The 13,197-nt window shown below is 36.9% G+C and overlaps 1 protein-coding gene across 3 annotated transcripts; it reads right to left on the bottom strand.

Moving 5' to 3' along the window:
- Nucleotides 1-178: 178 nt before the first annotated feature.
- Nucleotides 179-12,902, bottom strand: LOC129790853 (uncharacterized). 3 transcript variants are annotated; one of them, XM_055828655.1, is made up of 4 exons: nucleotides 12,611-12,902; nucleotides 3,040-3,282; nucleotides 1,232-2,120; nucleotides 179-1,167 (listed from the first exon to the last, which is right to left on the bottom strand). In XM_055828655.1, the coding sequence occupies exons 1-4, from the start codon at nucleotides 12,816-12,818 to the stop codon at nucleotides 579-581; spliced, it is 1,929 nt and encodes a 642-aa protein (XP_055684630.1). In that variant the 5' UTR covers nucleotides 12,819-12,902; the 3' UTR covers nucleotides 179-578. The 3 variants fall into 3 exon arrangements, with proteins under 3 accessions (XP_055684630.1, XP_055684628.1, XP_055684629.1); XM_055828653.1 differs by lacking the exon at nucleotides 12,611-12,902 and adding an exon at nucleotides 11,764-12,447; XM_055828654.1 differs by lacking the exon at nucleotides 12,611-12,902 and adding an exon at nucleotides 8,391-12,334.
- Between the last annotated feature and the right edge of the window lie 295 nt (nucleotides 12,903-13,197).

Genomic DNA, 13,197 nt, shown 5'->3' with positions numbered 1-13,197 from the left:
TTTAAAAGTTCCTCGGGGGCGGTACTGCCTTCCCGGTGCGTTGTCTATGGCAATGAATCTCCTTGAATGGTGTGCAAATCGTTGAAAAAACAGCAGATAAACCATTAAATAGTGCTAATTAATCCACAATGGAGGGGAAAAGCATCATGAAATGCTCACAAATTCAAGGAACTCCTCATTTATCTTCAATTAAGAATATTTCATCGACTTTTATTAACATTTTTAGTGGTATATATCAGCTGTTTTTTTTCTCCTTCTTCTTTCCATACAATCTACAACATATCTCTTATATAACTAAGATTCTCTGTTTCTTGTACAATTTATCTATCCTCGCGGACAAGAAAAAATTCGCATTATAATAATAAAAATATATTTATGGGAAACTAATAAAGGTAAATATGCGAAAAAAAATCATGAAAGCACAGGGATAAAAATTGTAAAATCAAATTTTAAACTTGCGAGGATTACCGATGATAAAAAAATTAAATTAAAAACGAAATAAAATGAATAAAACATCACAGAAAATATTTCTGCAGGCAGCAGTCTTTTGAGTGTGGGTTTCCTCACCATTTTTTGATTTAGTGGGCATTTATGCTCGTGCGGAAATCCTTCCGGACACGCCATAGCATAAGCTCAATGCACGCCCGGCTGTCTTCGAGGCTATCGTGTCCCGTAGCAGCTGTTTGTATGTCACGCTTGAGGAAGGTCTTTGCAAGGGACTTGAGGGAACGCCTAAATGGCAATCCAGATGTGTGAGGAAACACCACAGAGGTGTCAATGATATTCCTATGGATAATCTTCAGGGCACGCAAATCATTTTCGAGACCATGCCCAATGAGAATTGCTTCCGCTGAAATCATCTTCAGCAAATCCTGCTGCACCTCCTTCAGTGTTCGCACCGCTTGACCGCGTGATGTGAAATCCTGCTCTGAGATACCCGAGAAGCGTGTGTTGTAGTCAACAATTGGGCACTCGGGACGCACAAGGCGCTCATAGAGGAGCCTCCCATCGGATGCCACCACGGACACTTTGCACAACTCCAGCCCGCGTCCTGTGAAGCACATTTCACAGTCAAGGCCGAAGATTTGATGCTTCCCATCTGAAGCACCAGGTCGTGTGGCAACGAATCCCTCAAATGGACCATTGAGTCCTGTCTGGAGGCCATACCTGTGGGGCAAAAAAGAAGGATCTTTAGTAAAAATTTCCAAGAAGATCTTAAAATTAGACTCACCAAACATGGAGGCGATTTGTTGTGCATCCGCGGCTACCGGCATCACCGCCACAGCAAGAAAACTCCACTCGTCCAAAGGGAAGACAGTCAACACGCTGAAGTTTCCCCCAGTGGAAGACACACTGCTCATGGGTCAAGTATTCCCCATCGACAGTCACGAAGAATCCTCTGCCGCAGCGACAGCAACGCTTCTCTTCGCTGGGAATGAATGTAACCGTATCATCGAGGGCATCTTCCCCATCCACAGACGGTGGACTCGATGATCCACTACTCTGACCACTATCTTCCGACAGTAGTGCCTCCTGTGATGGCTTCTCCAGCCCATCGCATTCATTGACAATCACCGGCGAAACGTGAGTCACTTCCCCATGACTGGCGGGAACGAATTCAGCTGCATTGACGTCAAAAACACTCCCATTGGTTGCAATTGAGGCCCTCTTGAGGGCAAAGAACTCCCCCGGAGAGCTCTTGTAGATAATTGCACGGCGCCTATCCCAGTCGCAGGTCACGGGAAAGCCAAGTGGACGCAACTGATACGGCAGGAGGACGTAAGATCTGAGGCACGATGTGAGTGTCTCCTCGGACATATTGAGCTTTGTGTGCTGCCTCAGTGGTGGTGTGAGAGTCCATATTCTCTCCTCATCGCACCCACTGAAATTCACACTTTTCTCCTTGTCCTTCCTCGGTCCAACAGCTACCTTCTCCACCGACTCCTGGCTATCCTTACGCTGATTACGACGCTGCCTGCGTGGATTTTTTGTGGTGTTCTTCCCACGGAAATTGGGACTCTTCTTCGGTGAATCCTCACTACCGCTACTGCTTGTGGCTACCACGTAGTAGTGTAGTTCCTTCTCTTCTTCCTCCTCCTCTTCGCGATGCCCACGAGTTGCTGTAAAGAAAAGAAAATAATTGTTAAATTTTCGCTGTTCACGTGGGAATTCCTGATTATGCTAACAAAATTCCCGGGTTTTTCCTAACGACAAATATCTTCTTCCCTCCAGGAAATACATTTTTTACGCAATTAAAAAAATAAATAATTAGTATAATTTCACTTTAAAATGTCCTCAATCAGACTCTCATTCAATTTTAATACCCTTGAGAATTTCTTTTTCATCTTTTGAAGTTTTGAGCAAAAATTAATTCATTTTTGAATGAAGCGAACTGAAAGTAATTTCCTGTGAAATTCAGTTAAATTAATTTTCACCCACTTGTTACAGAGATTGTAATTAATTTTAATTACAGAGTAGAGTGGTTTTTTTTTCTTTCATTTCTCAGGATTATACAAATTATGGAAGGAAAAATATTTCACTGAAATTTGTCGTTTCTTCTGCGGCGGGAGATTTTTTTTAATGAGGTTTTCACGTGAGTTTGTCTTGAAATAATTCTTCGCATTAGTTCCCATAGGAATTCAATTGAATAAATATGAAATTCCTATTTTAATTGATCGTAGAAATATGACCTAAAAATGTGCAAGCATTCCTTTATATTATTTGACGGAAATATTTGCATAGAGCAGATCAGTGTGGAAGATGAAAAAAATGGGGCAAGTAGAGGCAAATAAGGTCTGTTCTTCCGGCATGGGGGCTACTTGTTAAAATGGGATCACCACCATAAATTCCACGTGTGCAAAAATGCGGTGAAACAGGAGCCCCCGCACCTTGCTTACAGAGAGGCGTGTGTGGGTGAAGCCCGGAAAAGAATGGCCAATATGCTAATTTATGCAGACAAACTTGTCCATTGAGCAATGGTCGCGTGGCGATTGTATAAATCAAATATTTCCCCCCTTTTACAGGGGACGCACCCCTTACCTTCACTAGTGGTTGATTTTTCTCTCCACATACTCCGTTGTTTCTTCCCCTTACTCCTACCGTAGCGCCTTCCGCGAACATTTCTCGTTCCTTCGCTTGTATCGCTACTCCCATCGTCTGATTTCTTCTCCAGCAAATTCGCCTCATCATCTGACGATATCCCACTGCTATCCTTGCGCTCCTTTCGTGCCTTCTTCTCCTCCTTGCTTATCCTCTGACTCACTCTTTCATCGCAAGTGGCATCTGAAACAAATTAAAAATTACAAATTAATTAAATTAAACAATTTATGTGAATTTCTTCACATAAATAGAAACATGTGCAATCTTATTAAATAGAAAGAATAATAAGAAACATTATCTAAGTCACAAGCACACCCCGGAATATTTACTCAAGTACCATCTGTGCAATTTTACCTTCGAATTTTAGTCTTCCCGCCCCACAAAGAAGCGAAACTTCCTCATTTTTCTTGTGCCTCAATGCTGATGAATTTGCGCACGTGGTGCTTCTTCATCTTTTCACATGCGAAAATTCACCCCAGAGTAGCAATTTTACAAGGAAAAAGAATGAAAAAATTTTTGGCTACAGAGAAAAAAGACAATGTGTCGCTTCCGGAAGGGGCAGTCAAATGGAAAAAATGGTATGCTTCCTAGACACGGAAATTGAGTTTTGCTGAGGCGACAGAGGAGAAAATGCACCAATTATCGAATTGTTTGGCGCGAATTGCCGCCAATTTCTCATTGAAGTAAAAAAAAAATAAAAGGGAAGGAAATTATGTGAGTCTCTCGATTGCTTTTTTCCAGATTTATTGAAAGATAAAAATTTTGAGAATTCGCACGAATTTAACCATTTCGATCAGCATTACGTGGTCAGCATAATTAAATTGTTCAAAATGCATAGAGAATTATCCAATTGAGATTTCCGTTTCAAGCTTCATACCTGTTTATTATTATACTTTATTCATTGTAACTATTAACCAATTATTTACTCTATTATTATACTTTTTTTTCGGGGGGAATTCAACCTGCTGCCTCATCCGTGAATTTAAATCAATTCCTCTTGAATTTTATGCAATATACGTTTTTTTTAGTCCCTTCTCTCCTCCCTGAAAGGCACAGCTATTGTTAATGTGGAATAAATCATTGAAGAAAAATAATACCTATAAAAACTTAAAGCTCTTCTAGCGATGGAAACGCATTAAAAACACTTTACAACTTTACTGAATTAATGTGCAAATAATGCATTGGAGGCATTGAAAGAAACAGAAGTATAATATTTTAGTCTCTAAGGTGATCACATTAGAAAATATTGCTGATGAATGAGCACTTTGTAAACATGAATTGAACACATGTATGAAAATCTTTGCAGCATGCTTGAAAAAGCACTCAAATGCTCTTTTATTGCTAATTCCCAACTTGTATCTTTTTGCAAAATCTATAAATAGAAACTTATGTTAGTGACTATGTGGGAGTGATTCCCCTATTAAAATCTCATAAAATGTACTGAATAAAAAAAATAGTCTCGAGTTCATACGATGAAAGTCCATTTGTCACACTCTTGCAATTTCTATAAGTATCAGAAATTAAATAGATAGATACTTCAGAACAATTGTAGGTAATTATTAATCTCTAATTGAAATGAATTAGTGTATTGGAAATTTAATAATATCAATCAGAACTTTGGGGCTTAGTAGTTTCAGATATATTTGTGATTTTTAGAAAGCATTTTCTAATGTCTTTTAGCCAAAAAAATGAGCTCAATTTTACTTAAGAAAATCTTTGTTGATTTTCTTCTTAATCTCTTAATAAAAATCATTGATGGAGATCAAATCAAAATCTTTAGAACTTTGAGATATTTTCTTAATTTACAACTTTGAAAGACTATTTCCAAAAAGCTCTGTACAGATCTCTCACACAAAGAATACATCACAATGCCTCTCCCCTTAATCCCGTAAGAAAAAAATCATTAATAAAATAAAGAAAATTGAATTCAAGAACAAAAATCGGTTGATTAGTGAGAATTGTGCTAATTGAACAATAATCAAGCATTTCAATGCATGAAGATCTCGCAAAAGAATCATAATTCCCCCAAAGTTGCTGTGGATTAACATCAATCCGTATACACGATGCGGTATTTCCTTGGGGAAGTTCAAGAATCCGTTGAAATTGAAGGCTCTTTTGCATGAGTCAGAATAAGAATATTATATACGTATATAGGTGCTATACATACAACATATATGAATTTTTGTAGGTCATAAAACATTTGGTGAATTTTGAGAGAAGCCACCTGATATGAAATCCGCGTGATAAATTATACCGCGTCTCTCGTTTTCTTTTTACTGTGTTAATCATCTCAATTGTGTACATGAACTCAATTTTTCCTCGTGCTGCGATTAATTTAGGAGCCATCAAAATGATGAGAAATTTGCTTGAGAGCGCGACTCTCAAGTGTTGTCTTGCACGTGAAAAGAGATTTGGTTACACTTTCACCTGCAAAACGTTGTGTGGATTTTGAGACGCACGATGGAAGTGTTAAATTGCGCAAAACTTGCAGAATATTTCAACGTCGTTTTGTGGAAGATGAAGAATTAAATGTATATATGTAGAGGAAATCTTTCGGGGAATTTAAGTTGTTTTTTTTATGTAAATGTATTTCATAGATTTATGCTGGTGAGATGAATCTCACAGATGGAGTGGGGTGAAAGAATGCGCAAAGATTTGCTTATGGGAGAAAAAGTCAATAACCTCATCTACGCTATGTGGTTGTTCCAGTTCTGGAATCTCCATTCATTGTCATCATCTCTTTCACTTTACACTGAAAGTTGCAGCAGGTGTTTCAATGCGGCATTTTTCCATCTTTGCACATACACATTCATTAGACGCGGTATACTGTTCAATGAAATTGGTGTGAAGAGTTTTTCCCCCTCCAGAGAATGCTATTTTGCACTCAATTCGACCAAACAATTCCACATTAGCTGCAAAAGAGCTAACGATATGTTAAAGAAAAAATAAATATAAGACTGACGAAGACATCTAAAGTGGAAGGATTTGACGAGATTCTGTGGGTCAGTGAGACACCAATGTGTTGAGTCACTTGCAAAATGGAATTTCTTAGCGGGAATTTTCAGCACGAAGCACATCAATTTGTCCCTCATACACCAATTCACTTTATGCCAGTGTAACACAACACGCGCAAACCACAAGAACTTCATTGAAATTCTATTTTAATCCATGTTAAATTCTTCTCTCCTTCGATTGATCCCACCCTCGTCGTTCTTGATCCCAAAAAAAAAAATGTATGTACAGTACATAACGAACGACCAAGAATTCTCTTATGTAGAGCAATTTTGGAGCATCATGGCATCATGGGATTAAAAGTTGTGGAGATGAAGATGAAAAGAAACACACCGGAAATTCTGTGTGATTTACATCAATTTCCCAATTCAATTAATTTAATTCTCTCGCACTCATTAGGTGCCATTTTCAACGCTTTATGTTCTCAAGTGGAGCGAAGAATATCCCAGCTATTTTTGGCACGTTCAACAACAACACACCAGCAGAATCTCATCTCAATGCGAGCGCTGAAATTTGCCTCTTCATCAAAATAAAGAATGCGTCACTTGTGAAACTACCTCGTTCGCCCACAACACACATCTACTCTCTCTCTCTCCCCATGTCTTCATTCTCAAAATTCCCAAAGGGGATTGTCATCTACGAGATGCAACACTGAAGATTTATGCTAAAGAGATCAGTTGGATATCTGCGATAATATTTGTAATAAATTGATAGAATGATGGAAGTTAGATAATTAAAATCTAATTAATTAAATGATGCTGCAATATTCTTTGCTTTAATTAGTACAAGAGATAAAGCTCCCGCTTTATAAGACAGATTGCCTGGGATCGAATCCAGTACAAGCTGGATTTTTTCCAAACAATTTTGCGTTTAATTTCTATGATGTAGTAGGGAAAATAACAATTTTAAGTATAATGATTTAGAATAATAGCAGAGTTCATTAAAAGCAATGGTATAGTCAAGGAGGATGTTTGGGTATATAAACATCTTAAGAATTCACTAAAAATTTCACGAAAAAATGAAAAGAGCGTTCTTAAACATTGAGAAAGAAACGTCAAATGTTAAAAAATTAATGTAAAACGTTAGAAAATAAATATCAAACATCAGAAAGAAACGTCAAACAATGAAATGTCAAACGTTGAAAAGGAACGAAAAACTTTAGAATTATATCAAGAATTATGTATTTGTGAATATTAATTTGAAGAATATATTTATTTTAATGTCATGTTTCTTAAAGTTTATGATTCACAGGTTATCTTTTAAAATGTAATATGGGTACTTTAAGATGATTTCTCATCAATTTTTATTGTTTGATGAATAAAGAATAAATTCTCCTACTTTAACGACCCACAACTGCATTCTATTGTATTCCAAGGAAACTTCTTTAAGAAAAAATTTATTTCAATGACTTCACCATAAATCAATAATTTTATCTGAATCACAAGAAACCAATTTTCATTTTAATTTATGTGAAAGATATAAAATTGTTAAGAATAAGTCTTTAAACTTTTTTTCCATCATTTTGTTTTGAAAATAAATTTATAAAAAAAAGCTTTCATAAATCTTAAAAGCTCTCACACTTAAAGAAAAGGATTTTTATGACCCTTTCATTTAAGACTTTCTTAAGAAATAAAATATTATGAAGATTCTTTGAGGTGATTCCCACACCTTGAAGAGTTTATAAATTAATTAATCGCTACCGCGGTTTTTTCTTCAAGATTACAAACACTCACACGAATGTCACCCAAAGCTTTCCGGAATTGGGAACAAACTGTTCACAGTTGAGAAGTAATTTTCCATTCTATACGTTTGTTTTTCCTCATTTCAACTTAGGAGTGCTTTTGACCTCAAAATGATTTGCCCCGCACACGGAGTATATAGAACATGCTACAGATTGCCGATCATTTGAATGTACATATCTTCTCTTCCTCTGCCTCCGCTCACGATTTACCACTAATTTTCTTTTGGCCGGATGTTGAAAATGAGGTGTTAAGAAAAAAATAGTGTGACAAGATTATCTCGTGGGGAGGGTGTTGTATGGGATAAAATCTTCTACTTGTGAGCCAGATTATATCACGTGATTGGTTCATCTTCAAGGCATATTATGTGTTTTAATATGTATGTAATATGTTATTTGCCCCTCTGCGTACAGACAGAATTATTCTAATCAGCTGACTATGTGATTTGTGAATTTTTCATCATCCTTGAGAATGAGATAGGAGTTTCAGAAGAAATATTATGTGTAAGAGTAAAAAAAAGTTATGAGATAATGTTCTTACTTTTTCTCCTCACTTGACGACATCCAAGAGCAAAACACAGGCCAATGAGTGTCAAAAATAAATACATTATGTGTTCGTGAAGATCCATTTTTGCCCTCCTTGCACGGACTACCACAAAAAAAATGCTCTTCCGCCTTTGGAAAAATTCAAACACTTTTTTTCTGTTGTTAAATGTACTACCAGCACGCACTCCTAATCTTCGCGGCCACTTGCACGAAAATGTTGTTACACGGTTTGTTTTTCAACTTTTGCAGAGACGATAAAACTTTGAAAAAAAAACAACACCAAAGTTGTTGATTTTTTGTGTATGAAAAATTTTCTTTTTGTAGAGTTTCCCAATGAAGAAGTTTTTTTTTGCTACAAATTCTTTACTTTCGCCAAGAGCTTTTACTGCGAGCTTTTGCTACATACACTTTGTTGCAAATGAGTTAGTGCAATTAAAATGCGTGTCCTTCGCGTAATCTCTTTTTAGGGATTTAGAGCTCTGTTGATTTTGCTATAATACACCTCTTTCTTCCTCTTTCCCAAGTTAACGTCACACTGAGAATGAACGCAACACACGAGCTTATTATCGTCTCGTAGATAATGTGAAGTATCTGTTGGATGTTCACCACTGAGCGACGAGCACGAGAACATTTGAAGGACCATGTGACTTGCGATTATGCGACTTTGTGAGACTTTATTCTCATTACATATAATTCTCTCACAACTTCCAGACGTAAAAAATTCTGCAAAAACTGATTGCAATCTATCTTAGCAAGTTCAATTTTCTTTTCAACCTCTCACAGTAAAAATCACTTGATAAAAAATTGCAACAATGTTTTCAATTTTCTTTTACAAAATTCACACTTAATTTACACATTTAGATTAATCTCTCACGACAAAGTCTGCTCTCTCCTAATCTCTTGTTGAGTCTTCGTATGCGAGCCAACTTCCTGATTCTCTCACTTTTTGCTTTTGTATTTTAACTATTATATAGTTTGTTGTATGAGTTGGTAATAAGAAATTAATCAAATGAATTGAGGTTCAAGAGAAAATTCATTGAAATCACTTGAAGGATATTATTTTGAGTTCTCGTTGTATTCTCATTCACCACATGTAAATGTCTCTTTTCATGGCAATTTATCGTACAGTCTGACTGAATCTCCATGAATTTTTTTTCCATCCTCTCTCAAGTGAAAAATCTCTCACACGTTTTTTTTTAAATTATTTTCTTTTGCGATTTTTTTTTCTTTAGCCTATCAGCACTGTTAAACACCTGCGATAGGTATCTTCACACCAAAAATAAAGTCTCTTCGCACACCCAAGACACTGATTACAAGATCACGGTGAAAATCACTCAAGGTGGCTCCGTAGTGGACGTTTCAGGTAAATCAAGAGCTTATATATCTATATAATTTTTTTTTACTTATGCTGTAGCTTTATAAATCTCCCCACATTCAAAGTGAAAAGTGAAATCGATTTGAACTTGTTGGGAGTCTTCAACTAACTGAAATCATCACAACTACTTTTCACACTGTATATGCCACCACCACGCTTTGCCAGGCGATTGCTGCATGCCTCATGTGAGAGTGGGGGAACCGCCAGCGTCATCATGATTTCCCCGCCTGGTCGTCATACAACACATCCACATCATAATCATTTTTCGCAACATTTACTCCATCAACCAACCATTTTTTCACAGTGTACACACGGAGAGAACCTCACCTACACGCATTTCGCGAAAAAAGGTGTCACCTATTTTATTAATTTTATTTATTTTTTCCTCATCGTGCAAAGTTCAAAATGACAATGGGTCGGTGAACGATCACACTGCTGAATATCTCGAGCATTTTTTTTTATTTTTCTTTCCCGATCCAGCAATATGCGGTGGCTCTCACTGGTTGGTCAGAATGACTCAGTGCGATGATCATGGAATTGCGCCACAATTTCCGAAGAAATCCCTGCGTATATTATTTTTGCCATCTCGTGAGGAATTCTCATAAATACGCGCTCAAATATTGCGTCATCCAAACTTACGAAGAAGATGCGCGAAAGAAAAATTATTAACCGTGTGTTGCAGCGCAACATCCAGCATTTGCATACATATATGTAGTAAAAATTCCCAGACGATTGGAATTAAATTGCAATACAGAGGCGTCCTTCACCTTCCTCCAGGCCAAAGATCTTCTGCCAATTTTATCTACGGGCACATCCGCACCAGACATTGCATTCTCGGACACACACACGATAAATGGTTTAAGGCCAACAAGGGTTTTTCTTTTCCTCTCTTATCGTTTATGGAGGCACACCAAGTTGCGCGCGCGATGAAAATGATTTCATCATTCTTTTTTCCACCACCTGGCGTCATTGCGAGTTCTTCCACTACCAATAAAAATTTAAGTCTAAAAGCTTTTTTTCTCTCTCGATATGATCAACTATTGGATGCAATAATCCATTGATTTTGCTAAGAAACTTTTCATTGCATTTGCAGTTTTTATTTAGTAGAGCAACGTGAATATGCAGAGCAGATTTTTACGTCTATGAACAAAGGACATTATTTAATTTTCGAATTAAGGATTGTCGTGCCAGTGGAATTTCTGAAAATTTCTACCACCAAAAAACCAAAAACTCAAAAAGTTTCTTTTACTTTTTTGTTCAAGTTGAGATTTTAAAAATTTTAATAATGAGTCATATTTTTGAGGCACTTTCAGTGCAAAAAAAACCGCATAAAACTTGACCAAAAACATTTAATTAAAAATGAAGCTTTAGAGCTTTTTTACTCAACATAAATCCCCCATATATTGTGCATAACATCCTTTGTAGATTTATTAAGGAACAATATAAGAAAAAAGTCCACAAAAGAATTTACAATTTCAGTTTAAAAGCCCTCGAGATATCTAGACTAAAAATATAAATCCGACAGAGACATAAATATCCCACACTCTGATCATGGAAGTTCAATAACTTTTCAACATTTTAGAGAAGGTTTTCTTGAAGTTTTACGCATACAGACAATTTTTTTGTCTTAATGCGGAATGAGAAAAAAATTATTGCATCTGCCCACTTGATGTCCATGCATCGTGATGTTCCGGTTGGTGAGAAATATTGCAATTTTATTGAGAAGTTAAAAAAAAAGAAAAAGTTTACAAGGAGGATGTGTATTTCGAGTGAATAACATCATCATGCGAATGTCTCTCCTTCGAGAGAGCAGAAATGGCGCAATTTTGTGGCGCCGACGTAAACAGATCCCAAGGCGCAAGCGCATAGAACGTGCTTGAGACGCCACATAATCTCATACAAGAAGACGACGCATCTTCAAGGAATATATACAACAGTCTGCGCGGGAGAAAATTGTATGTAATGTACACAAAAGAAACAAAGAAGAACTCACTCTGTGTCCATGAACGAAAATGCGATACGGATGAAAAGTGCCGAGTTGGCGAGAAAGGACGCTGCAGCTGATGTGGATACTGATGTGGCCAGACAATTGTCGATGGGATCATACCCATTTGGGATGGATTCACCCAGCAAACGTACATCTTTTCCTCTATATACGTTTTCTTTCGTAAATTCTTTTTCTTTCGCGATTTCTTTTTCTTCGAAACTGAATTGTTCAAGTTTTTTCCTTTAGAATTCTCTCAACTTTATGTTTTCTATTGATAGTCACTGCATTAATCATCTCCCAGGAATACAAATGTGTCACCGTTCTCGGGGGTTTGATCTCTTCTTGGATCTTCTTCACTGATTACGATTTTTTTATCACACAAAAAATTGTTCAAAGTTCTTCACTGATTTTTTTTTCTTGAATATTCCTTTTTTGGGACAATTCCACACAAAAAAAAATGCAAGCGAATTTAGTGCAAAAGTCACAAGAGATGAACTTCTGAGATGCTCACATGCCACAATTCAGACAAAGACTACACACAGCGTTCTGACCGCGACGCGCTTATCAAAAGGCAAAACACACACCACCAGCGACCGTTCGCTCTTAATGGGAAGAGAGACTCATGACTCTCGGCAGTGTTTATGGGGAATTTTGCTCTCGAAAAACCCAACATGTATGATGACGATCGTGCGATCGTCGACGAGACGAAAATAGGTGGGCTTGTGTGGTAGAAACGAGAAAGCCCCCAATTTTCCAGCTAAAAAGCTCACTATTTAGAGCTTATACAGCGCACTTTTGTGATTTTCCCGCCATTTCTCACACAATAGAAAAAAAGAAAGAAAGAAAATCTCACCTGAGTCTGTAGCTTTTGCAAATAGTATCCAACCCATGTTTTCACAGCAATCACCAGAACACAAGTGGTTGGGAAGCAGCATTTTCATTTGCTTTCCAGGCACATGGTGTGTGTCATTTTCTTTCCTCGCAATTTCCGATAAATCGCCTCTTCTTGACTCTCCTTCACCCCCAAATCCAGTCGAAGAACGATCGTGGAATGGCGTCATTTTCTTTGTTAAAACAACTCCAATCTCTCGAATTTCGTGCTGCAAAAAGAGCACAACAAAAAGAATTAGACAAATAAACAGAAACACTCCAGTAAATAATTATTAAATCACTGAATAAACAAAACACACAGAGGAAATTCAATCACACCAGTGAGGCATAAAGAATAAATAGTCAATGATATTGATAACTTGTAAAAGGGTATATAGCATATATGTATATATTTCTTAGAACGATTGACCTTCTTTTGCGTTTATAACAGTTTACTATTTTATGTATATATTGAGATTGTGGCTTATCAAGACGCTATCAACCGCATGATCGTGCAATAAGTATAAAATAATCTGCTGATCTAGTTTCTACATATATTCTTGCGTCATC

Source organism: Lutzomyia longipalpis, chromosome 2 (assembly GCF_024334085.1).
Source record: "Lutzomyia longipalpis isolate SR_M1_2022 chromosome 2, ASM2433408v1".
Taxonomy (NCBI): Eukaryota; Metazoa; Arthropoda; class Insecta; order Diptera; family Psychodidae; genus Lutzomyia; species Lutzomyia longipalpis.
Note: the sequence above shows the minus strand (reverse complement) of the source record. Positions and strands in the feature narration are given on the sequence as shown.

What these genes read in the sequence shown, in the direction of transcription:
- LOC129790853 (XM_055828655.1), bottom strand. Translation starts at nt 12,818, where the DNA reads ATGACGCCATTCCACGATCGTTCTTCGACTGGATTTGGGGGTGAAGGA. An exon ending in AAAATCAACCACTAGTGAAG is followed by an intron (nt 2,121 to 3,039) that starts GTAAGGGGTGCG and finishes TTTTCTTTACAG; the next exon opens with CAACTCGTGGGCATCGCGAA. An exon ending in ACAAATCGCCTCCATGTTTG is followed by an intron (nt 1,168 to 1,231) that starts GTGAGTCTAATT and finishes TTTGCCCCACAG; the next exon opens with GTATGGCCTCCAGACAGGAC.